The sequence below is a fragment of the Marmota monax genome, unplaced genomic scaffold (genome assembly GCF_021218885.2).
Source record: "Marmota monax isolate L192 unplaced genomic scaffold, Marmota_monax_Labrador192_F-V1.1 WCK01_AAM20220418_F8-fsc00013, whole genome shotgun sequence".
Lineage (NCBI taxonomy): Eukaryota > Metazoa > Chordata > Mammalia > Rodentia > Sciuridae > Marmota > Marmota monax.
In genome coordinates this window covers 27,221,366-27,247,216 of record NW_026692202.1, presented here as the reverse complement: position 1 = coordinate 27,247,216, position 25,851 = coordinate 27,221,366, and the positions used below count along the sequence as shown (strand labels likewise).

General features: G+C 33.6%; 1 protein-coding gene across 2 annotated transcripts in view; it reads left to right on the top strand.

Moving 5' to 3' along the window:
* Positions 1 to 25,851, top strand: part of Ttk (TTK protein kinase) — a 37,971-nt gene that overhangs the window by 4,707 nt on the left and 7,413 nt on the right. Inside the window, exons 5-17 of one of the 2 annotated variants that reach the window (XM_046432513.2) lie at positions 3,798 to 3,941; positions 4,419 to 4,533; positions 4,680 to 4,752; positions 4,839 to 4,933; positions 6,524 to 6,641; positions 7,621 to 7,741; positions 11,002 to 11,150; positions 12,278 to 12,411; positions 13,715 to 13,844; positions 17,069 to 17,161; positions 23,688 to 23,845; positions 23,980 to 24,131; positions 25,106 to 25,230. In XM_046432513.2, the coding sequence (XP_046288469.1) occupies positions 3,798 to 3,941; positions 4,419 to 4,533; positions 4,680 to 4,752; positions 4,839 to 4,933; positions 6,524 to 6,641; positions 7,621 to 7,741; positions 11,002 to 11,150; positions 12,278 to 12,411; positions 13,715 to 13,844; positions 17,069 to 17,161; positions 23,688 to 23,845; positions 23,980 to 24,131; positions 25,106 to 25,230 (1,607 nt within the window). Of the gene's footprint in view, positions 1 to 3,797; positions 3,942 to 4,418; positions 4,534 to 4,679; positions 4,753 to 4,838; positions 4,934 to 6,523; positions 6,642 to 7,620; positions 7,742 to 11,001; positions 11,151 to 12,274; positions 12,412 to 13,714; positions 13,845 to 17,068; positions 17,162 to 23,687; positions 23,846 to 23,979; positions 24,132 to 25,105; positions 25,231 to 25,851 lie in introns of both variants that reach the window. The other variant, XM_046432505.2, reaches the window with a different exon arrangement.

The window sequence follows — 25,851 nt, the reverse complement described above, 5'->3', positions numbered from 1 at the left end:
ATGCCATGCCCTCTCCCTTCTCCTCCCACCCATGCTCCCCTTCCCAATCCCACTCTGAATCAGCCTCCTTATATCAGAGAAAACATTTGACATTTGTTTTTTGGGGATTGGCTAACTTCATTAGCATTATATTCTCCAACTCCATTCATTTACCTGTAAATGCCATGATTTTAGTCTCTCTTATTGGTGAGTAATATTACATTGTGTGTATATACCAAATTTTCTTTACCCATTCATCTACTGAAGGGCACCTAGGTTGGTTCCACAGTTTAGCTATTGTGAATTGTGCTGCTATAAACATTGATGTGGCTGTGACCCTGTAGTATGCTGTTTTGAAGTCCTTTGGGTATAAACCGAGGAGTGGGATAGCTGGGTCAAAAGGTGGTTCCATTCCTAGTTTTCCAAGGAATCTCCATACTGCTTTCCATATTGGCTGCACCAGTTTGCAGTCCTACCAGCAATGTATGAGTGTGCCTTTTTCCCCACATCCTCGCCAACGCTTATTGTTGTTTGTATTCTTAATAGCTGCCATTATGATTGGAGTGAGATGAAATCTTAGAGTAGTTTTGATTTGCATTTCTCTAATTACTAGAGATGTTGAACATTTTTTCATATATTTTTTGATTGATTGTATGTCACCTTCTGAGAAGTGTCTGTTCAGTTCCTTGGCCCATTTATTGATTGGGTTATTTGGGGTTTTTTTGTTGTTGTTGTTTTTTTTTTTTTTTTGGTGTTTAGCTTTTTGAGTTCTTTATATACTCTAGAGATTAGTGCTCTATCTGTGCACGTGGTAAAAATTTGCTCCCAAGCTATAGGCTCTCTATTCACCTTACTGATTGCTTTTTAGTTTGAATCCATCCCATTTATTGATTATTGATTTTAATTCTTATGCTATAAGAGTTTTATTAAAGAAGTTGGGGCCTAATCCAACATGATGGGAGATTTGGGCTTGCTTTTTCTTCTATAGGTGCAGAAGTCTCTGGTTTAATTCCTAGGTCCTTGATCCACTTTTAGTTGAGTTTTATGCATGGTGAGAGGGATTTCATTTCATTTTGTTGCATACGGATTTCCAGTTTTCCCAGCACCATTTGTTATAGAGGCTGTCTTTCTCCAAAGTACATTTTTGGTGCCTTTGTCTAATCTAACTATAATTATGTGGGTTAGTCTCCGTGTTCTCTATTCTGTACCATTGGTCTACCAGTCTGTTTTGGTGCCAATACCATGCTGTTTTTGTTACTTTTGCTCTGTAGTACAGTTTAAGGTCTGGTATCGTGATACCTCCTGCTTCACTTTTCTTGCTAAAGATTGCTTTAGCTATTCTGGGTCTCTTATGTTTTCCAGATGAATTTCATGACTGCTTTTTCTATTTCTATGGGGAATGTCATTGGGATTTTGATTGGGATTGCATTAAATCTGTATAATGCTTTTGGTAGTAGTATGGTCATTGACAATATTAATTCTGCCTATCCAAGAACAAAGGAGATCTTTCCATCTTCTCAGGTCTTATTATTTTCTTTCTTTAGCATTCATCTTTCACCTCTTCTATTAGGTTGATTCCCAAGTATTTTATTTATTTATTTTTTTGAGGCTATTGTAAATGGGGTAGTTTGCCTTATTTCTCTTTCAGAGGATTTGCCACTGATATACAGAAATGTCTTTGATTTATGGATGTTGATTTTGTATCCTGCTACTTTCCTGAACTCATTTTCCTAGTTCTAGAAGTTTTCTGGTGGAATTGTTTGGGTCTTCTAGGTATAAAATCATATCATCGGCAAATAGTGCTAATTTGAGTTCTTCTTTCCCTATCTGTATCTCTTTAATTTCTTTGGTCTATTTGCTCTGTCCAGTGTTTCCAAAACTATGTTAAATAGAAGTGGTGAAATAGGGTATCCCTTTTGTGTTCCGGGAATGCTTTAATTTTTCTCCATTTAGAATGATGTTGGCCTGGGGTTTAGCATAGATAGCTTTTACAATGTTGAGATATATTCCTGGTATCCCTAGTTTTTCTAGCGTTTTGAACATGAAGGGGTGCTATATTTTGTCGAATGCTTTTTCGGTATCTATTGAGATGATCATATGGTTCTTAAGTCTATTGATGTGATGAATTACATTTATTGATTTCCATATGTTGAACCAACCTTGCATCCCTAGGATGAACCCTACTTGATCATGGTGAACTATGTTTTTGTATTTGATTTGCCAGAATTTTATTGAGAATTTTTGCATCTATATTCATTAGAGATATTGGGCCGAAGTTTTCTTTCTTTGATGTGTCTTTGCCTGGTTTTGGAATCAGAATGATATTGACCTCATAGAATGAGTTTGGAAGTGTTCCCTCTTTTTCTGTTTCCTGAAATAAATTGAAGAGTATTGGTATTAGTTATTTTTTAAAGGTCTGTGTGTCCATCCAGTTTTGGACTTTTCTTGGTTGGTAGGCTTCTGATGGAGTCTTTATTTCATTGCTTGAAATTATCTGTTTAAATTCTATATATCATTCTGATTCAATTTTGGCATATCATATGACTCTAGAAATTTGTCGATGCCTTTGATATTTTCTATTTTATTGAAGTTTTCAAAATGATTTCTAATTATCTTCTGTATTTCTGTAATGTCCGTCATAATATTTTCTTTTTCATCATGTATGTTTGTAATTTGAGTTTTCTCTCTCCTTCTCTTTGTTAGCATGGCTGAGAGTTTGTCAATTTTATTTTCTCAAAGAATCAACTTTTTGTTTTGTCAAATTTTTCAGTTGTTTCTTTTGTTTCAATTTCATTGATTTCAGCTCTGATTTTAATTATTTCCTGTCTTCTACTGCTTTTGGTATTTATTGATTTGTTCTTTTTCTAGGGCTTTGAGATGTAATGTTAAGTCATTTATTTGTTGATTTTTTTTTCTTTGAAGGAATGAACTCCCCATGCAATGAACTTTCCTCTGGGTACTGCCTTCATAGTGTCCCACAGATTTTGATACATTGTGTCTGTGTTCTCATTCAACTCTAATAATTTTTTAATGTCCTTGATGTCTTTTGTATCCCATTGTTCTTTTAGTAGCATATTATTTAGTCTCCAAGTGTTGGAGTAGCTTTGATTTTTCATTTTATCATTGATTTCTAATTTCATTTATTATGATCTGCAGGGTAATATCTAGAAAGTAGAGGGTATCTTAATCATCTTGTCAAGTGCATAGCATCATAGCTTAATGGCTCCAATAAACATTGATAACATATTAAAATATACATTATGTACACATTTAATATTTATAAATCATATTCTAGGGATAAGTTTGATAGCTAAGTCTGGCAGCTACAGGTTAACCTTTACATTGTTTATACACAAATTGTTTTGATGGAAGAGTCCTTTTAGCAAAAGATATCAACCTTCCTTATTGACTAACTGTTATTATGAATGATACTTATGGTGTGCTCTTAGGACTACTTGAGCATCTTATCATTTCCTCACATTTCTAACTGCTGTAATTGGCCTATGGGTTATCTTTTTTTTCTACTACATTAAACTTAAGTTAATTCTGAAAATAACAATGATGATAAATTAATACAGTTACATCAATTGTACATTTCACAATAAAATCATTTTAACATGAATTCTTATCAGAAAAGTTAATTTTATTCATGAGAAATGAGAGATTGCTTATTTGCCTATGAAATAAAGTACATGAACCTTGGAAGAAATAGTTTTGGATGTCTTAAATTTTTATCCTAGGTCCTGATGAATAAATGAATACCTAGGGGTAGGGGTGAAGACCATTACATAAAATGATAATTATTTTTTATTTGTTAGGCAATTTAAAAAAAAGTAAACAACTTCTTCATAAAGCTGTAGAAAGTGGAGCAGTACCACTAGAAATGCTGGAAATTGCCATCCGTAATTTAAACCTCCAAAAAGTACAGCTACTTTCAGAGGAGGAAAAGAAGAGTTTATCAGGTAACTATAGTATGCTAATACATTTCTGAGTAGGTAGCAGTTCAAATTAAGGGTTCCAGATGATATTTTATAGAAAAATATTTCTATAAAAGGATTAAAATATAAGATTAAATTGCAACTGTAAAGGAGGTAAAACTCTTAGAAGTAAAACAATGTTTAGTACTTGTTGAAATTTATCTTTTTATCCTAATCAAAATTTCATTGGTAACACATTAAAAATAACTTGATCTAAGCAAGAGACTGTATTTTTGTTTTAGAAATAGATAATTTTTTTTTTTAACTTGAAAGACAGTTATATACTTAAGGAGAATTTCAAGAGGTACTTATAATTATCTTGATAATATCTTCATGTCTACATATCTTACATGTAGGATAGTATGTATTATAAATTGACTTTTAAAATATTCTTATTTGTGAAATTACTTTTTTATGTATTCTACATGTTATAATTTACTTATAGTTTTGAAATTTTTACAGCATCTATAGTACTAACCGCTCGAGAATCATTCGCCAGTTCGCTTGGACATTTACAGAATAGGAACATTAGTTGTGATTCCAGAGGACAGGCTCCTAAAGCCAGGTTTTTGTATGGGTAAGAAAACTGAATCAGATTTACATGCTCATTTTATATAAATATGCCTACATACATGTTTCACGTAAGTATGATAACACTGTTTAGCAGTAAGTGGAAATACATATCCATATTTGAGAAATTGGGGATATTTTCTTTTCATCTAGAGAGAACATACCCCCACAAGATGCAGAAGTAGGTCATCGAAATCCCTTGAAACAATCTAACAAAACTAAACGGGTAAGTTATTTTTGATTTGCTTTGATCAAGGTGGTACTGAAGCCTCTATTTCCCAGTGGTTACTTAATTTTTCAAAACATTTTTAGTCGTGCCCATTTGGAAGAGTTCCAGTTAACCTTCTAAATAGCCCAGATTATCACATGAAGACAGATAATTCAGCTGTGCCAAGTTTTACAAAAAGGTATGTTTGAGTTTTAACTTTTTAAATTTGTTTATATTTAAAATATTGATGGTAGAATGGTCTTCAAGTTTTTTTTGTTAGCAATAGTAATTGAGTGTAAATTTTCTTCAGTATTAGGAGTTACTGAATTTTTTATTGTAACCTTTTTGTTCTGTCAGGAACAAAACAATGAGTAGTAAAACTGATTTCTTTCTTTCTTTTTTCTTTTGCCTTTTCACTCATTAAAAATATTCACTCAAAGAATTATTTAAAAACATGTTTTATTAGGAAACATGTTATAAAAAAAGTATTAACATGAAGCTTAAATGGCTACATATACTGGTGGAATTAAAATTTCTATATTTGAGCATTTCTTGTTTATGGGTAGCTTCTCTGATAAGATTCTTTCTAGAGCATTTGAAGTCGTTAGCGTGGTAGAAGGTGCGAACAAATGTCTTTTCCAGCTATTTCAAGGGGATGAATCAATGGGAGTTAATTAATGAGAGCTTCAAGAATTGGGGCTGATGATAGCTCTGGTAGAACATGTACTTAAAATGCACAAGGTCCTGGGTTCAAGCCCAGCATGGACAAAAGAGACAGAACAGGTTAATGAGCTGCCAGAAGGGTGCCTTGGCACACACCCATAGTCCTAGCTACAGGGAAGGCTTAGCCAAGAGGATCCCTTGAACCCAGATGTTCAGGCCAGCCTGAGCAGCAGGGTAATACCCCTGTCTCTTTAATTAAGAACAACAATAACAAAAATATGGGACAAGTTAGATAGTGAAATATTATTCATCACATCCAATATGTTCCTCTTTCCTCAATTTGAGTGCTTATTTCCTTAGAAGAAATAGGAACATAATGTTTTGTCTCAACTAAAGTAGTGTTTCTGATTTATTCTTAACTGCAGCCACCATTTGTAATATTATTAGATGGAAAAGGCTCCTTGGATTCCAGAGAATCATTTTGCAAATAAACTTGGGAAACACAATTGATTGTCTTTAACCAATGTTTTCAATAATTAATTTAGGACTTGACTCAATACTAATATTAAAAAGGCATTTTGTTTGTCAAGGTTAAGCTTCATAATCTTTATTTCATCTTATTGCTCCATTTCAAATATATCATTGAAATATGAAGGACACTTTCTCTCACTCCTATTCAAAAACAAAACAAAATAAAAACAAAAGTCTCCCCAAACTCCAGCCATATTCTTCCTATTGTGATAGCCTGCATGTTAGATACTGTGGAGGTGCCCACAAAAGTATTCATCCCTGGCTCTTATCTTTAAAGCTTTTTGCCATTTGAAATCTAGTTTTACCTACATACTTCTCCTTTCCCACATGCTTACCTTAACTCCAGCTGTTGCTTATATGTAATGAAGATGTTGGCAATCACCTATCTCTTTATCACATTTGTCATTGCTGAATATATAATTTTTAGCATAGTTACCTTTATGTTAGAATCAGTTATCTAATGACTTTTTAAGAGGGAATTTTTCCAATTAAAAAAATATATAATTTGTTTAAAAAAACCAACTTTAAAGTGAATAAATACATTAAAATTAATTTCAAATTAAATATGGAAATTATTTTGTTTCATGGGAAATAGACAGATCTCTGGATCAGAATGCCGAGATTTGAATGTGCCTGGATCAGAATGCCGAGATTTGAATGTGGCTGTATCTAAACTAAGTGGAAAGGATTCCCATGAAAGGAGAAGTTTAAAGGTATTTTACTTTTTAAATCTTTTTATGAAGTAAGAGTTCCTGATCTAGCAGGGAGATTTTTCTGGGGAAAGGATACAAAGTTTATATGTCTCCAATAGTTTCTCCTCAAACAAGAGATGTGGGACCACTCATGGGAAGTGGTACAGAAGTCCTAGACTCTGTTTCTTGAAGATTAAGGTGATAGAGTGAGGATCAGCTATCTCTTAGGAAAACCATCAAGTAACATTTATTAGGCATGTATTTAATCAGGTTAATGGGCCTGTATTTGGGGATATTGGGGAAACTATTATTTCCGGTTTTCCTTTAATTATGTGATTCTCGTAAAGCATCTTAAACAAAAACCAAAGTATGTGAGGGCCAAGGTGAGGGCAAAAATGGTCAAAACTTCTAATATGGCAGAGCAACTCTGTATGAACTTCAAAGGCAGGAAATAAATTTATTTTCCTGGTACAGTATGATTTTTTATTATACTGTAAGTCCCTGGCATTGTAATGTGAGTCTTTTCAGTATTATAATTTTTATAATGCCACTCTTTCATGACCTATGCTTTAAAATATTATTATGTTTCGAATCCCAACAATCTCAGAGCATAGTGTGTAATTGTGTCCCAAAATTTACTCTCTGGATTTAGAACTTCTGTCTTAAGAGTTATGCACATGTTAATTTTTATGAATGGTGTTATTTTTGGTGAGGCTTATTGTATTTGGATCGAAACTTTCTAACCCCTTTCTTTTTATGTGAAATATATTTTAGCAATTGATCAATATGTCCCTTGGAAGAAAATTGGCCTAATTTATGGTTATGATCCTTCCTATTGCTCTAATAAATAATTCAGGCAATCAATAGTTTATTAATAGAAGTTTATGTAGTGGGAGTTTGTGAATCTTTTCACATAAAGAAGATTCTAGTATATTTAACAATAAGTCAAATTACTACTACTACTCATGGGACTTTATTCGAAAATTTTTTTCCCATGTAGTCTGTTAAAAATACCCTTTCCAAGGAACCTGTGGAGTCAGATGAAAAGAGTTCTGAACTTATTACTGATTCAATAACCCTGAAGAATAAAACTGAATCAAGTCTTCTAAATAAATTAGAAGGTAAGAGTGACAGAATCCAAACATTTTATTTCTTTAAGAAGGCCACTTTGTACCTGGAAAAAGCAGATTATAATTGAATGTGAGAATTGCAATATGAAATAGCGTCTGTCTTCCTTTACCTTGTATTTCAATTCATGTATATAAAGTGCATGGAAAGTATTGCATCTTGTAGCAAAGGAAGTTTATTTAAAAGGAAAAGAAGAAGGAAAATAAAATGGAACTAAGTTATGTTTTCAGTTGGCTTGACAGATGATTTCTGGAAAGGACATAGAAGCTGTTTCTGTCTGATAGCCCTCCCTCTCATTTTAGATTTGACAGTTGATTTTTCACTCCATGGATACTGTGATAAATGTTCTATGGGTATGTAAATGAGTAAGACAAGGTCCCAAGCAGGTTGCATAGAATGAAAGATAGTCTGTTCTCTTGTGTCTGCTTCATTCATCACCCATTGTTTATGGAACTCATCCATATTTTTATGGCATCTGATATTTTTATTGTTTTTTATCATTGAGCTAGATGTATCTCTAGTCCTTTTTTTTTCCTCTTATTCTTTTCTTTTCTTTAGACCGGTTCTTGCTAAGTTGCTGAGGCTGGCTTTAAACTTGAGATCCTCCTGCCTTAGCCTCCTGAGTTGCTAGAATTACAGGTGTGGGCCACCATGCCCAGCTTCATTATATTGAATATACTTTGTGTTAGCTTCTTACTGATGTGACCAAAATACCTGTCAAGAACAACTTATAGGAGGAAAAATTCATTTTGGCTTGTGGTTTCAGAGGATCAGTCATGGGCCACTGACTCATTTGCTCTGGCCCAAGGTAAGGTAGAGCATCATGGCAGAAGGGCCTGAAGGAGGAATGCTGCTTTAATGGTGTTGGCCAGGAAACAGAAAGCAAGGGGGGGAGCTGCAGCGAAGATGGACCCTTTCAGGCATGCCCTGCTTTACTTACCTCCTCTAGCCATGCCCCACCTGCTTATAGTTACCATCCTGTTTGTTCTATCAAAGTTGGAGGGACTGATGAGGTTACAGCTCTCATAATTTAACACAGGTGCTTTCAGGGGACACATCATAGCCAAACCATAATATACTATAATTTATCCAAAGATTTATGGAAAACAACTTTTTATCTAATAAGTAATGATGATTTAGATATTTTTGGTTTGTCTTTGATTCCCATATGCACATATTTCTATTGAGTGTATTCTAAGAGTGGGATTGTTGGGACACAGAGATGATATGCTCAGGTTTTGTAAATGGTGCCAAAATTTCCAAAATGGTTGTACTGACCCTTGACTGGTAATTAGTATTTCTTTACTGTCTGCTATTGAACATCTTTATGTTAATTGTCTACTTTAATATTCTCTTGTGAAATACTTGAGTTTTGATAATTTTTCTATTGATTTTTGTTTCTTTTTCTCATTTACTTTTGTTTTTATTTATTTGGGGTTTTTTTGTCGGTGCTGGAGATGGAACCCAGGGCTTTGTGCATGCTGAGCAGGCATTCCACTAGTAAGCTATGTCTCCAGCCCTCATTGATTTTTAAAGAAGTATTATATGATATAAATATACTTTGTTGGATATATATTGCAAGTAACTTCTCCCATCTGTGGTGAAGACCTGATAAAATGAAATTCTTAATTTTTTTTCTTTTTATATATTTTTTAGTTGTAGATAAATGCAATACTTTTATTTATTTTATGTGGTGCTAAGGATCGAACCCAGTGCCTCTCACGTGCGAGGCAAGCGCTCTACCACTTAGTCACAACCCCAGCCCAAATTTCTTAATTTTGCTGCACTTAATTTATTAACCTTTGACTTTGTGGTGAGTTCTTTCTGTGTTTTAATCAAATCTTTCTCTATGTCAAGGTCATAAAGATAATTTCATATTTTTTAGACAGTGTTTTTTTACCCTTCATATTTAGCATTATATTTAACTTGGAAATATTTATATAACTGTAAGATCAAGTGCCAAGTTTTATTTTTTTCTCATACGGACATCACAGCATTTCTTGAGAAGATCCTCTTAGAACTTTCTGAATTGTTGTAAATTAGGTAGTTCTAGGTGTCTGGTTTGAAGTCTGTTCCATTCCGTAGTTTTCTTTTGTCTTTATGTAAATACTTTCTTCATTACTGATCTTCATGTCTGTCAGTATAAATCTTCCAGCTTTGTTATTCAAGGATATTTTGGCTTAAAGCCTTTTGGAGTTTTATATAAATACCAGAATCTCTGTGTCAGTTTCTATTTTTTTAAAACTGGAAATTTAACTGAAATCTAATTGAACCTATAAGGAAATCTGGGAGAAATTGACATCTTAAGTGTCCTCCTTTCCAGCCCACTAACCTAACACATCCTTTCATTTAAAATACTGAGAATCCTTTTCTGTGTAGAGATCTTGCATACCTTTTGCTGGATTTATTTTAGGATATCTGATATTTTTCAATGCTTTGATAATGAATGAGAACTTAAAAAAAAAAAAAAACCTCTTCTACCCTTTTGCTAATGTTTAAAAATACAATTGATTTTTACTTATTGATTTTATTTAGACACTTTGACATTGCTAACTTTACTGAACTTTCATTTAGGGATAAAGCCAATTTGTATACAACTTATTTTCTTTTTTGGATATAAATTGCTAGTATTTTGTTTAGGATTTTTGCATCTATGATCATGAAAGAAATAAAATTTTATTATTTATATTAAATATATTATTGAGGTATTTTTGTATACAGGCATTTAAGAGAGTAAATTCTTGGCTAGTATAAAGTAAAATTTTTATGTTAAACCATGAAAAGTGATGAATTCTTTTCTCTTTACTAATAAGATTTTTATAATGTGTGTGTTTTAAATTTTTTATTTATGTTTACTGGTAAACAACAGAAGCATTTAAGTCTGGAATGGTCTGAAAAAACAGTTTAGTTAGGTGGCAGTGTTGCAGCTTTGTAAAATTGACTTGCTAAAAGCATATTGTCAGTGGCTAGCTTAAAGCTTTTAATTTATCTTTTTTCTGTTTTTAAAAACTAAAATCAAATAGTTTTGTAACATGTTCTATTTTCTTAGGCCTAGTTTTTATTCTCTAGTTTATTTGAAACAGGGGGTCTTGCTATGGTGCCCAGGTTGATCACACACTCAGGGGTTCATATGAGCCTCCACCTTAGCCTTCTAAGTACCTGGGACTACAGCCGGGTGCCACCATACCTTGATTTAGTATTGTTATCATCATATATTCTTGATTTTTAATGACAACAACAAATACAATTTCAGAAATGACAGACCACCAAGAACCAAAGGTTCCAGAAAGTAATCAGAAACAATGGCAATCTAAGAGGAAATCAGAATGTGTGAACCCGAATCCTGTTACCTTTTCAAATCAGTGGCATATTCCGAATGTAACCCCAAAGACTGATATAGAGGTAACTTTCTTTTGCCTTAAAGTACAATGTTGCTATTACTCATAATGTATTTCTGAACTTTGATGATATGTGAAGTATTTTCTTTTGTTAAATAGTTATGTGGCATTTTTTTTGTTGTTTTTTAAGCCTTCTTCAAAACATAAATGGACTATAGTGTGGAGTTGACAGTAGAATAGATTTATCTGTTGTGGTTCTCAAGAGCTTAAAGTGGAATCATGGGTTGAAATTCACTTTAATCGAAGTAACTATAAATATTTTATAAAACTAAAACTGTCCACATCATGAAGTGAACCTTCGTAGAGAGTTTAGTTACTAAGAGTTTTCGAGCAAAATAGGGTTCCCCATTTGGCTAAGATGCATTAGCACAGGGGTTCGTAAACTTTCTATAGAGGGTTAGTAGTCTTTGCAGGCTACATGGTCTTTATTGCAGCTTTTCAACTCCGACATTAGAACATGAAAATGGCTATAGATCATATGTAAACAAATGGGCATAGACATATTCCAATAAAACTTTTTTGCAAAATTAGTTGGCAGGCCAGATTTAGTCTGTAAGCTGTAACTTGATGATCCCTCCTGTTCATCTTCTTTGAGATTTGTATGAGATGAATTCTGCAGGCTTTGTCTCTTATGAGAGATAGGAACACAAGCATTTTCCCAATTTTTACTAAATCATTAATATTTGGCTACATTTGGGGGTGTGATGTATTCTTATTGATTAAAGAACTTTTTTTTTTTTTTAATACTTGGGATTGAACCAAAAGCCCCATGTATGCTAAGCACCTGCTCTACTATTGAGCTATATTACCAGTTCCTGCTGTTCTAGAGTACAAAAGTTTAATACCTGGTATAATAGGTCTGATCAGGGAAGGATCTTAGGTCCTTATTTGTTAAACAATTTTGTATACCATACTTATAATGAATTTGGGCAGAATATGTTAGGTTTAAGAGTTTGGAGTAAAAGCTATACTATTAAGTTATCGAAAGTCTAAAATATATGTGCCTACCTGTTTTAGTATGCTTTTGTTTTTTATATTCTTATTTTCTTTAAAAAGTTATAATGTTTCTAAAACTATTGAACAGAAGACTAAAAACTCTGAATCATTGTCTTTGAAATTTTCTTTTAGCAGAAACATGCCACTGTTGAGCAGCCTGTCGTTTCATTTTCAAAGCAGTCACCTCCAATGTCAGCACCTAAATGGATTGATCCAAAATCTATTTGTCAGACGCCCAGTAGCAATACCTTGGATGATTACATGAGCTGGTAATTACTTTTAATACTTCACTCAGAATTCAGGGTGAAAGATAGAAATAAGAAGCTTTGGGGCCAAAAGGTTGATTCCTGCTCTGTTAATTTTTCTGTTCCTTCATCTGTAAAATGTGAAGAGGAAGATCATTATAATAATATATATTTTTAACTATTGCTATGCACGTAATCTTTGCAATATTATAACCTGTATTTACAAACTGTAAAGCGTCGAAGGACGTAAACCTTCTTGATAACCGTGTGTTTCAACATGGCTGCCTCTCTAACTGAGAGATATTTTAAAGGGAGATTAGAGTAGATAAAGGTGGATAAATGTTTTAGCACAGTAAGTGTTAATTGGAATGTGATAATTTCTGGAAGAGATCGATGGAATCATTCACATAGTTCAGCTATTCAAAAGTGTAAGCCTTGAGTGGATAGGAATGAGGGATGAGTGAAGAAATAGTGTGGTCAGTGCTGATTAACAGGAAGCATGAGGGATATTGCAAAAACAAGTGATTGACATTTCAAAGAAAAAATATATATCATAACCTTCAGCCAGTAGATGTACTTTTAAAGTATTTATAATGTTTTAGGGGACAATTTATATCCTTGGTGCCTTTGGCTTTTCATTTCCATCATGTTATCTTTGATCATAATTAGAACTGGCCTTTTATAAACCAGAATCTTACTATTTAATATAAATTTGCTATATTGCTTAATTTTACTATATGTAGAATATCTTATCTTTGATTGCTAGCTAAAATAATTAGGTAGGTATTTCCTATGATACTAGATCATTTATTGTTAATAGATATTTGTAGACCTCCTTGGTGCCTGATACTGTTCTAGATATTGAAAATATAATAGCAAACAGGAGAAAATGCCAAGGTATACTGAACAGATACAAAGTCAAGGACCAAACTCCTCTGATGATATAATTGGCTCTCAGATATTTCTAGAGAACCATTATATAACATTGTACTATTTAAAAACACTCATAAAATTTATCATGAGTCATAAATGATCTTGTGCTTTGACTAAATTCTTACAAAATAGTCCTAACCACATCTGTTAGCTGCCATCTTATTTATTTTACTGACAAGGATTTCTTATTGGAACAAAAAATTTATTTCAGGAAGAATTCCCAAAATAATATATCTGGTGGTGGTAGTGTAACTTAAAATAAAAATCAATTATATTTTGAAAACTAACTTGGGTTCTGTTTGTAGCAGTTTTAAGTATAAATCAACCTTTCAAAATACACGAAAGCTTAATCAGAGTCTTGTATTTTAAAGTAAGAAAAAAAATGCTTTCCTAGTTTTAGAACTCCAGTTGTAAAGAATGATTTTCCACCTGTGTGTCCATCATCAACACCATACAGCCGGCTTGCCTGTTTCCAACAGCAGCAGCAGCAGCAAGTGCTCGCTACTCCTCTTCAAAACTTACAGGTTCGTTAAACTTTGTTTATGATAGTATATGTTAATCACTTTCATAGAGTTTATTTTTTTACAGTATTGAAATAGTTTTCACAAAAAGTCTTCAAGATTTTGTCCATTTTTATTCCCAATAAGCCAAACCTTTTTGATATTCCAATAAGTATGGGCCCCGTGTTATTGAGAGGTTAGTTATTAAAGAAGCTAATGAAGCTTTTATCATTAATTCAGCTCCAGTTTGACTAGCTGAATAAAATTTCTCTGATAATTGAGGTTAAGCTAACAAAAAATTTTGCTGGTGAGTCAATTGCATTGTCATTTGAAAAAATAATTAGACACCCTTGACACCAGTAACTAAAATTTGTTTATTAGTGACTCTAATTTGTTTATTAGTGATTCTAATACTGGTAGAAAACATGGGCCTTGTACACTGACTGGGCATGAGTCTTGGCTTCCCTGCTTGCTAGCTGTGTGATTTTTTGCAAGTTATGTAAATTTTCTGTGTTCATTTTTTCATCTATAAAATGGGAAAATTAAGCTACTACCTCATAATATGGTTGTGAAGATTATATTTGTTAATATATTTGTAACTGTTTTTTTGGTACTGGGGATTGAACCCAGGGATGCTTTATCACTGAGCTGTATTCGCAGTCCTTTTTACTTTTTATTTTGAGATGGGGTATTGCTGAGTTGCTGATAGTCTTGTTAAATTTCTACGGCAGGCTTTGAATTTGCTGTTTTCCTGCTTCAGCCTCCTGAGTTGCTGGGATTATAGTCTACACTTAGCCATAATTGTTATTTAAGCAAAACACAAAAAAGAGATTAATACCTATAAACGCCACTTGAAAAAAATTGACAGAGGTTATCAGTATGGGGTGGTAGGAATGGGCAGTTATTACCTATGAGTATAGAGTTTCAGTGTGCAATGATGAAAAAATTCTGGAGATCATGGAGATGTTTACATAATAATGTGAATGTACTCAATGCCACTGAATTGTATTTAAAAATGATTAGAAAGGTAAAGTTTAGGTTATGTATATTTTGACACCATTTAAAAAAGTTGTGAACAAAAAAATCTACTGGCAAGAGATTATATAAACTAGCTGAACATGGCGATACACATCTCTAATCCCAGTGACTCAGAAGGCTGAGGTAGGGGATACTGAATTTGAGGCTGGCCTCACCATCTTTTTTTTTTTAATATTTATTTTTTAGTTTTAGGTGAACACAATATCTTTATTTTATTTTTATGTGATGCTGAGAATCAAACCCAGTGCCTCACGCATCCTAGGTGAGCGTGTTACCACTTGAGCCACATCCCCAGCCTCACCATCTTAATGAGATCCTGCCTTAAAATTTAAAAACAAATAAAGGGTTGGGGATGTAGCTCAGTGGTAGGTCATCCCCTGGGCCAATTGCCAGTGTTGCAAAAATAAATACATAAATAAAATGATGTTTACCAAAAAAAGTATATAAACTGTGGAAAGAGATGATAGTATTTTGAGGATTCAAAAATAAAATAAATTTTATCTGGGCATGGCGGTGCTCTCCTGTAATTTCAGCAGCTTGGGAGTTAGAGGCAGGAGGATTGTGAGTTCAAAGCCAGCCTTAGCAACTTAGTGAGATTCTGTCTCAAAATAAAAATATAAGAAGCGGCGAGAGATGTAGCTTAGTGATTAAGTGCCCCTGGGTTCAATCCCCAGTACCAAAATAAATAATGAAAAAGAAAAATGATCAGGTTTACTGTATATTGATTCAGAATATATTTATTGAGTGATTACTACTATCAGACCCTGTTTAAGATAAATCTATTTAGAAAGTGAGTGAGAGATGACGAGAGAGGTGATTGTGGAGCCTATTAGAGGAGGCTCAGTGTCAGGAGAGAACTGCAGGGAGGCAAGAGTGTGGTGAGAGCTCAGGAAGGGCAAGGGGTGAGCTCCATAGTTCTGCTGGGACTTTTAGGTTTTATCCTAATGAGGATAAGAAATTGTACAAGAAAAGGAAGCAGGGGAGTAAAGTGTTCTGATTTGCATTTTGAAAATTCGGACCTTAGTGAAGAGGGTAGACTATGTGGGAGGAGGATGTCCTGGGCTAGAAACTGAACCTTACAATGGTATTGAATTAGGAAAATTTAGAGTTCATTATTCTAAAAGCTGGCAGCAGTTAGGAGGCAAGGATAGGGAATAGTTTTCTTTCCTAAGAAATGTATAGAGGACATAAAAGGGAAGAGGGAGTGTCCTTTATGAAATTACAGCACATACATATTTCAAAGTCTAATATTTTCTTACAGGAAACATTTCTATTTCTTTTTTTTTTTTTAATTTTTTTTTAGTTGTTGATAGGCCTTTATTTAATTTATTTATATGTGGTGCTGAGAATTGAACCCAGTGCTTCATACATGCCAGGCAAGTGCGCTACCGCTGAGCCACAGCCCCAGCCCTCAATTTCTTTTTTAATCCTAGAGGTTAGAAAAATTAGAATTCTTGTTATTTATATAGGAGATTACATGAGAAAGATTGTGTCATTTGGAATAAAAAACTGAACTCAGCTGAGTATTATGCAGCCCCTGCTCCAGTTTGTTGATCAGCTAATTGAAAGCTTTTTGTTTCAGCTTCTTTCAGTTAGTCCTCTCACCACACCATCTGTTAAAAGCATATATAGGTACACAGAGAGGTCCTTTCACATGAGGGAAGGATGAAAGGGATGATAGGACATGGTTTGAAAGTTTGCTGGGTAAGATGTTGAAGTCCAGAGAAATCAAGTAACTTGTTGAACATCACTCAAGGCATAGCTGGGAAGCAGGCCTTATTGAAATTTGCATTTGTCTGATGGACTAGGGCTCTCAGTACCTTAGCGCATTCTTTCCTTTGTAAATAATGTTAAATGAGAAAGAATATAGGTGTAATTGTATTTGTACATACGGAAATAAAGAGGTATGAGGAAGAAGAAAGGTAAAAAATGATAGTGTATGAGTTTGTTGAATATTAACTGATATTTTCCTCTTAAATTTTCTATTTATGTTAAGTAAAAACCAGTTAAAGGGAAGACCTTAGAAGTTTATGTATTAAGAAGTATATTGCTTTGATTAAAGTATGCAGAGCAAGTTCCCTTTATAAAATATTCTAATATGTCTCATTACTTCAGATAATTTCAAAATTGGGAGTATTTCACTGTACCAAATGCAAACTAGTTTCTTAAGCATACACTTTGAACCATTATTGGTATTTTTAATTATTTAGATTTCGGGATCCTCTTCAGCAAACGAATGCATTTCAGTCAGAGGAAGAATTTATTCCATATTAAAACAGATAGGCAGTGGAGGTTCAAGTAAGGTAAGTATCTTAAATATTTAAGAAATGAATAAAAATATTTTAAACTTTGTCTTTTTAGCCATAGAGACTCTTTTTTTTTTCTAAACTTCTGAGAGCCCATGTTGCCCTTGAGCCAAAAAGCCTCATTTTCTGCCTTTCTCCTTCCCCTAAAAACTATATATCCTCTTTAGACTTGCACCTTAGTTCCAATTGCAAGCCTTTCCAACCAATATCTTGTGCTCCCAAATGTCTTATAGCACAAACAATGACTTAAAGTGGCAAGGGACCGCTATGTATTACCTCAGAAGTATCTTGCTAAATGTAGCTCAGAACATGATGTGAATTACTAGTACTTTAGGATTATTCAGCAAGGATTTTTACTAATGGATTTTTTCATTTCAAAAACTTTAAAAAAAAAATTGTTGTTTTTGTTGTTGGAGATACCTTTATTTTATTTATTTATTTTTATGTGGTGCTGAGTATCAAATCCAGTGCCTCACACATGCTAGGCAAGTGCTCTACCACTAAGCTACAACCCCAGCTCTCAAAAACATTTTAATAATGAGTTTCTGGAATTAGATTATTTCCTAAATTCATCTGGGTTCTTTTTTTTTTTTTTTTTTTGTTTATTTTTATTGGTTCTTTTTCATTATACATGACAGTAGAATTCATTTTGGTATAGTTATACAAGCATGGAATGTATCTTATTCTAGTTAGTACCCCTTTCTTATGGATGTACATGATGGTGGGATTCACTGGTATATTCATATCAGTACACAGGAAAATTATTTTGGATTCATTCCATTGTTTTCCCTTTTTCTTTCTCCCGTCACTTTCCTTCATTCCCCTTTGTCTAATCCACTGAACTTGTATTCTTCTCCCCGCTCATTGTGGGTTAGCTTCTACACATTGGTGAAAACATTGGACCTTTGGCTTTTTGGAACTGGCTTATTTCACTTAGCATTAGAGTCTCCACATCCATCCATTTATTTGCAAATGTCATACTTTCATTCTTCTTTGTGGCTTAGTAATACTCCATTGTGTTTACAAGCAACAATTTCTATATCCATTTGTTTGTTCAAAGGTACCTAGTTTGGTTCTATAGCTTAGCTATTGTGAATTGAGCTGCTATAAACATTGATGTGGCTGCATCACTGTAGTATGCTGATTTTAAGTCCTTTGGGTATATATTGAGGAGTGGTATAACTGGGTCAAATGGTGGTTCCATTCCAAGTTTTCTGAGGAATCTCCATAGTGGTTGCAATAATTTGTAGTCTCACCAGCAATGTATGAGTGTATCTTTTTCCCCACATCCTTGCCAACATTTATTGTTACTTGTAGTCTTGATAACTGCCTTTCTGACTAGAGTGAGGTGGAATTTCAGTGTAGTTTTAAATTACATTTTTCTAATTGTTAGAGATGTTGAACATTTTTTTATGTATATGTTGACCATTCGTATTTCTTTGAAAAATGTCTGTTCAGTTCCTTTGCCCATTTATTGATTAGATTAGGACTTCTGCAGTGTAAACTTTAAAACACTAAAGAATGAAATTGAGGAAGACCTTGGAAGATGGAAAGACCTCCTTAGATAGGCAGAATTAATATTGTTAAAATGGCCTTACTGCCAAATGTGATATACAGATTCAATGCAATTCCTATCAAAATTCCAATGATGTTCTTCAAAGAAATAGAAAAAGTACTCATGAAATTTGTCTGGAAAAAATTAGAGCCCCAGAATAGCCAAAGCAATCCTTAGTAAGAAAAGCAAATTAGGAGGCATCATAATACTAGACCTTAAATTACACAACAGAGCTATAGTAACAAAACAGCATGGTATTGGCACCAGAATAGGCAAGAAGACCAATGGAACAGAAAAATCAAATGAAATTTAACCCGTGTCTCTCACTGCACAAAACTCATTTCAAAATGGATCAAATACCTAGAAATTAGGCCAAAAACTCTGCACATAATTATTAGAAGAAAATGTAGGTCTAACATATCAGCTCAGAAACTAACTTCCTTAACAATACTCATAAAGTGCAAGAAGTAAAATCAATAATCAATAAATGGGATGGCTTCAAACTAAAAAGCTTCTTCACAGCAAAGAAAACAATTAAGAACAAGAAGAGGGAGAAAATCTTTGTCACCTGCACCTCAGAGAGACTGTTAATTTCCAGGATTTACAAAGAACTTAAAAATTCATCCATCCCGGCTGGGGCTGGGGCTCAGAGGTAGAGTGCTTGACTAGCATGTGTGAGGCACTGGGTTTGATCCTCAGCACCGTATAAAAATAAAACAAAGGTATTATGTCTACTCACAACAACAACAACAAAATAAATGTTTAAAAAAAAACTAATTTACCCAAGTTCTAAGTTTATGATTTTTATTCTTTATGGATGAAAGTTATTTTAAGCTCTATATATACCATATTTAATTTTCATTCTATTAAATCTACTGTAATAATTTTTCTCTTTATCTTGCACCAGAATATCTATAATCAAGGTCACCAGTGACCTCAATATTTTTGCCAAATCTTATTCTTACCTTTTATTTTTAGGTTACTTTGTAGTTCTGAGGTATTTTTTGTTTTTGTTTTTGTTTTCTCTTCTGAAAACTGAAATGTCTTACCACCCACTTACTTGGCTCCTCTGTTTTCATTTTTCAAACTGATCATTCCCTTTCAATCTTCCTCAACTTCCCTGATCCCAATAGTTGCAGTGCCCCAAGTCTCAGTTCCTTGACCTTTTTTCTCCTCTCTCGAGACTCCCTTGTTGGTTTCTTTTAGTCTCCTGGTTTTAAATGCCATGTATATGCTCAAAATTTCCAAATTGATGTCTTAGGTCAGACCTTTCCTTTGAATTCTAGACTTCTGTATCTCATTTGACTGCTCACCAATGTTTTCTTAATTACCAGGCAACATGTCCAAACACAACTATTGTTCCATAGTCTTCCATTTCAGCAAATGGAAACTCCATCTTTTAACTGCTTGGCTGAAAACAAGTTGACTTCTTTTATTCTCATATACACATTCAGCCAATCTGCAAATTTTATTTGTTCTACCTGAAGGTGTCTCCAGAATCTAGTTTCACCTATATTATCACTTTGGTTGAAGCCTTTTTGCTTGGTTTATTTATTATAGTGACCTCTGAATGAGTCTCATTGATTCAGTTCTTGCCGCTGATCTAATTTAACAACAGTCGATTTTCCTCCAGACATCCTCGTGTCCTCGCCAGGTGTCTTCTCAGTCAGGGCTTCACTCACCACACACTCTAAAACTGTAACTCTTGTGTTGCAGTCACTGGTGTTCTCCATTCCCCTTTCTGCTTTTTCTCTTCTAACTCATCTTCTAACATGCTTGTTTATTTGATTTGTTGTTTTGTGTTCCCCTGCAACTGAATGTGAGCTCTAAGAAGAAAGGAATGTTTGATTTGCACAGTGACATTATCCCTGATTTCTACAACAGTACCTAGAACAGAATGGGGACTAAATTAATTTGTCAAGTGAACTATTTCTCCTTAGCTATTTTACTGTTGCTATGTGACAAATGAAACAAAGGCTGTTGGACTTGTTTTACTGTGATTTTCTAAGAGTGCTAACAATAACTAGACTTCTTAAGGCTATCTGATTATTAAGGCATATAGACTAGAGGTGTGGTTCAGTGGTAGAAAGCATGCTCAGCATGTGTGAGGCCCTGGGTTTAATCCCCAGTGCCCCAAACAAAATGAAAAAAAAAAAAAAAAACAAAAATAATAAGGTATGTGTGTTACCATGTATAGCAAGTCTTCAGTAAATATTAGATTACTTTATACATTTCCTTTCTCCATACTTACATAAAATTTCAGTCATGAGAATAAAGGAATAATCACATTTGTTTTTATCAGTTTATATTTTTTGATTTAATTGCTTTAGTTAAAATTCTTTGGCTAGTATTTATTACATTGTCATTTTACTATAATAGTGTTAAGCTATTGACACTTGAGTGTTTATTTCACAGCATGCTATCAGAGGATGAGGAGTAGTAGTCTTAATGGTATTTTAAACATTTTTTCCCTTGGAGTATAATGAAGCTATTAGCTTATTTAAGTTAATGGTCATGTGATGAAACTATGGTGCATATTTTCTGAATTCAACTATATTATTCAATTTAATTATTAAGATGGAGTGAAAACAATCAACATGCCTCAAAGAAGGTGAGTTTTAGGAAAATTACCAGCCATACTGTATTAAGAACATCTAGAATGGTCATGGAGCTATTAAGAATGGTCAAGACACTGGTCTACCTAATGTAGTTCTACATTCATTATCTTCCCATGAAACTGATAAACCATAACTCAGACACTGCTAGATGCTCTGTTTATTTATTTGATTTATTGTTTTGTGTCCCCCTGCAATAAGATGTGAGCTCTGAGAAGATTGGGATGTTTGATTTGCTCAGTGATGTTAGCCCCTGTATCTGGAGCACCTGTAGTCCAAGCTGCTGGGGAAACTGAGGCAGAGGCTCACTTGAGCTGAGCCCATAACTTCAAGGCCTGCCTGGGCAATATAGTGAGACTATCCCCCAAACAAACCCAGAATCCTAGATCTGAGACTATCTCTGTGAAGTGAAAATAGGGCACACCTAGTCCAGTAGGTTATTTTAAGAGTTTTGCCCAAACCAGGGACATTGGGGGAGTAATAGGGGGCGTACTTGCGCACGCACGCATACACACACGCGCGCGCGCGCACACACACACACACATTTTTTTTTTTTTTTAATTTTTCATTTGCTCCAAAAGTTTTGGATCTTAAGATAGTCATAATATCCTGCAGGTCTTTTTTCTGATCTGACAACTGTAACATATTTCAAAATATTCGCTTTATTCTGTCCTGAATGTCTTTAAGAGTGGTAATTTGCTCAATTCAGACACACTACACAATATTGTGCATCTCAGTCATCTTTCCAGCCCTGCATAGTAAGTTCTAACAGCATTAATTTGTGAGATTGAGAACCTGGCCCAAGGTTAGATTGCTGATCCAGTGAAACTAGAATTCAAATGAAGGTATTTCCTTCTAGTCTTGCTTAATTTCTGTATTTATATAGGGATGTGTGTGTGTATATATATAATATTTTCTATGATCTTTAACTTTTATTATGGTACAAAACTATTTCATTGTATGAATATATCACTGTGTGCCTTATTAAGTAGAGTATACAAATAAGATGTGCCTATTAGATTCACGGTCAGGGCATCAGTGTTGCATGCAGGACACAACAGAATGCTCTCTCAACTCATTGAGATTTGCAAGGCTCATTGCCTTCTACAAAATGGCTTTATGGTACTGTTTTTAAATTTGTTTACTCTATTTCATTGTTTTCTGCTACCTTTTACTTTATCACAGTTTTATGTCCCATCTCTTTAATTTGCTATGTATCTAAGTAAAGCCAATAATACTTTTTCAGAGTTTTGTACCTAAAGATTAAAAATAAGTTGTGCTTGAAGGTTTGATAGATCTTTTTTATTAGTGCAGTTTTTGTACATTGACCTCATACGTAGTACTTGGACTCTTCTTATTCCTTCCTGGTATCTCCTGGGTAGTCAAGGTTAAATGACTGTTTTACTTCAATGTGTCAGAAAGAATAGACGAATATAATTTTTTTGTTGTTGTTGTTTATTTTTGCAATGCTTGGGATTGAACCTAGGCCCTTGTACATGTTGGGTAAATGCTCTATCACTGAGGTATATATCCCTGGCCCTCATGCTTAATATAATGGCATTATACATTGGCATTTTTTTAATTTTTGAAAGTTAGATACAGTAGCATGTTCTATCAATACTACTTGGAAATTGTCCTTTATAGCCACAGCAATTTCACCTTGACTATAAAGATCCTAAAAATATACTTGTGAGAATACCTCTTTTATGTTAACCTAACTCTGAAAATTGGATCTACTCTACTTTCACAACAGAATATTCTGATAGTTTGCAATTTCTACGTATGTTTTTAATATTTTCCATCACACAGGGTGTGGTGGCACATACCTATAATCCCAGTTCCTAAGGAGGCTGAGACTGGAAGATCACAAGTTTGAGACCAGCCTCATCAACTTTTCTCATCAAGCTGTGGGGTAAAGTTCTCCTGGATTTGATCCCCATTATCGTGTGCATGCACACACTCACACATGCACAGTATATTTTTCCTCCAGCACATAAGGAATTAGCTATGCCACACACAGTAGACAAAAACACATCTAAGAAATGATATTTCCCTGATTAAAGTATCCACAAGAAGTTGTTTTAATCATATATGTGATTAGATATAGAAACTTTTAAGCTTATGACTTTGAACTATTGAATGTCCATTGTCAGAGGTGGTTGGAAATGGTTTCTTACTCTCATGATTAATTTTTTCCTTCTATATTAAAAGAAAAAACTGAGAAACTTTTAATTGTTTATGTCAGTATTTCCTTCAGAATTTTCTCAAAATTCTGTCTAAATAAATTTAAAAGCTTTGTGATAGTATATAAATGGCATATTCTAAACTTTTATTATTTTATTGTATTACATAGGTATATCAGGTGTTGAATGAAAAGAAGCAGATATATGCTATTAAATATGTGAATGTAGAAGAAGCAGATAATCAAACTATTGATAGTTATCGGAATGAAATAGCTTATTTGAATAAACTACAACAACACAGTGATAAGATCATCCGACTTTATGATTAGTAAGAATTCTTTTTTAATTTAAAAACTTATTTTGCTATAATACTTAAGGTAGATACTTATTAAATCTTCATTAATATAACCTAGCCATTTATTTATTGTGTTGTTGCTTTTATTCATTTGTTTTTAATTGCAGTGAAATCACAGACCAGTATATCTACATGGTAATGGAATGTGGAAATATTGATCTTAATAGTTGGCTTAAAAAGAAAAAATCTATCAATCCATGGGAACGCAAGAGTTACTGGAAAAATATGTTGGAAGCAGTACACACTATCCATCAACATGGTATTTAAAATCTCTTCATACATGTAAAGTTTATTTCTTAGTGGTGTTATCTTAGAGAAATACACCTATAATTTTACTGGTACCTTTAACTAGATGAACCAGGAACAAACTTATTTCTTAAAACACTGTCTTCTCAAAGGATTTGGGCATAGATTCAAATTTCTACATCCATGATGCAAATTGTGTGTTTCTGAGTACTGATGTAATCTGTGATCCTTATCGCTAAAAATTTAAATTGTGCATCTTATACTTTAGTATTCAGACCTCCTAAAAATATGATATGATTGCGCTCTCATTCTCCTAATGATTTTGTATTGTGTACTGTCTATGAGAGCTAGCTTTTGTTTTTTTACTGTTACCCCATGGTTTCTACTTAAACTTGTTCATGTTTCTTTTTCTCTTCCTTTGCCCTATCTTTAAAAACAAACAGTTAAATAACTGATTTGTCTTCTCCTATTCCTGTAAGTTAAAGGGTAACTAACCAGTGATGAAGAACATGGCTGTGGGCATGGAGATGTCAGTAGGATTCGGTTCTTACCTTCTGGCAGTACCAGATATGATACATTCAGCTGGGCAGCTAACCATAGTGGTCAAGAGAGACTTTGAAGCCAAACTGGCTGGCTTAAACCCATGGCATTGTCACTTAGTCCTTGTGACCTTGAGCAAGTTGCTCAAACGCTCATTGCTTTAATTTCCTCATCTTAAAATGAGGATAATGATACTTACCTCAGCATCATTATAAGGATTAAGTGATTCATTATAAGCAAAAAACTTGGAAGAGTGTCTGGCACATAACACGTATTTTGAAAATACAGAATATTTTAAAAATGTGAAAAATCAATTGGGCTGACTGTCGAATGAACCAAGTTTATTGTAGGTTGTGACTTACAGTAACAATAAGTAACAGTGATATCTGCCTTAAAAATCTGCAGAATGTTTTATTTTGTCTAATAAGATGGATTTTTCTTTTGAAGGCATTGTTCATAGTGATCTGAAGCCTGCCAACTTCCTGATAGTTGATGGAATGCTAAAGCTAATTGATTTTGGAATTGCAAACCAAATGCAACCAGATACAACAAGTATTGTTAAAGATTCTCAGGTAGGACTTTTAATGGTTGGTTACCATGCATTTGAGTGTAGTTCCCTTGCTCCTGTGAAATATTTTTATCTACCTCATTCTTCAAAGGATTTGCATCTTTTTTTTACAAGAATATAACTATTTTATAAGAATATAACTATTGAGAGATTTGAAGTAATGGTCAAAATAATTTAGAATAGAAAGTCAAGATCATATAGAAATACACCTACAATTTTGAAGGATTTTTCTATAGCCAGAAATCATCTTGATCCTGATTCAAAATTGATTTGAAAGTCTGGTTCATAGTTTCCTCACAGCAACCAAAGAGGGAATGGCAGTTATATGGTTTTTATTGTCCATGGGACAAGATTATTTCTGTACTTTCAGAGAAGCAAACTTTTTCTATGACTTATATTGGAAAAAATATTTAAGAGGGACTTCATATTGAAAATGTTAAAATCAGTATTGTATTTAACAACACTTTTGTAATAGGATATGCATAGCAAATGTAATGGAGTTGTCCCATAATGACTAAAGCAAAACCAACAAAGTTTATAATTAAATGATAATTTGGCTTGGAGCTAAAATGAAATTCCATGTATGTAGATTTCAAATGGTTCCTAATCAGCAAAGTCAGACTTT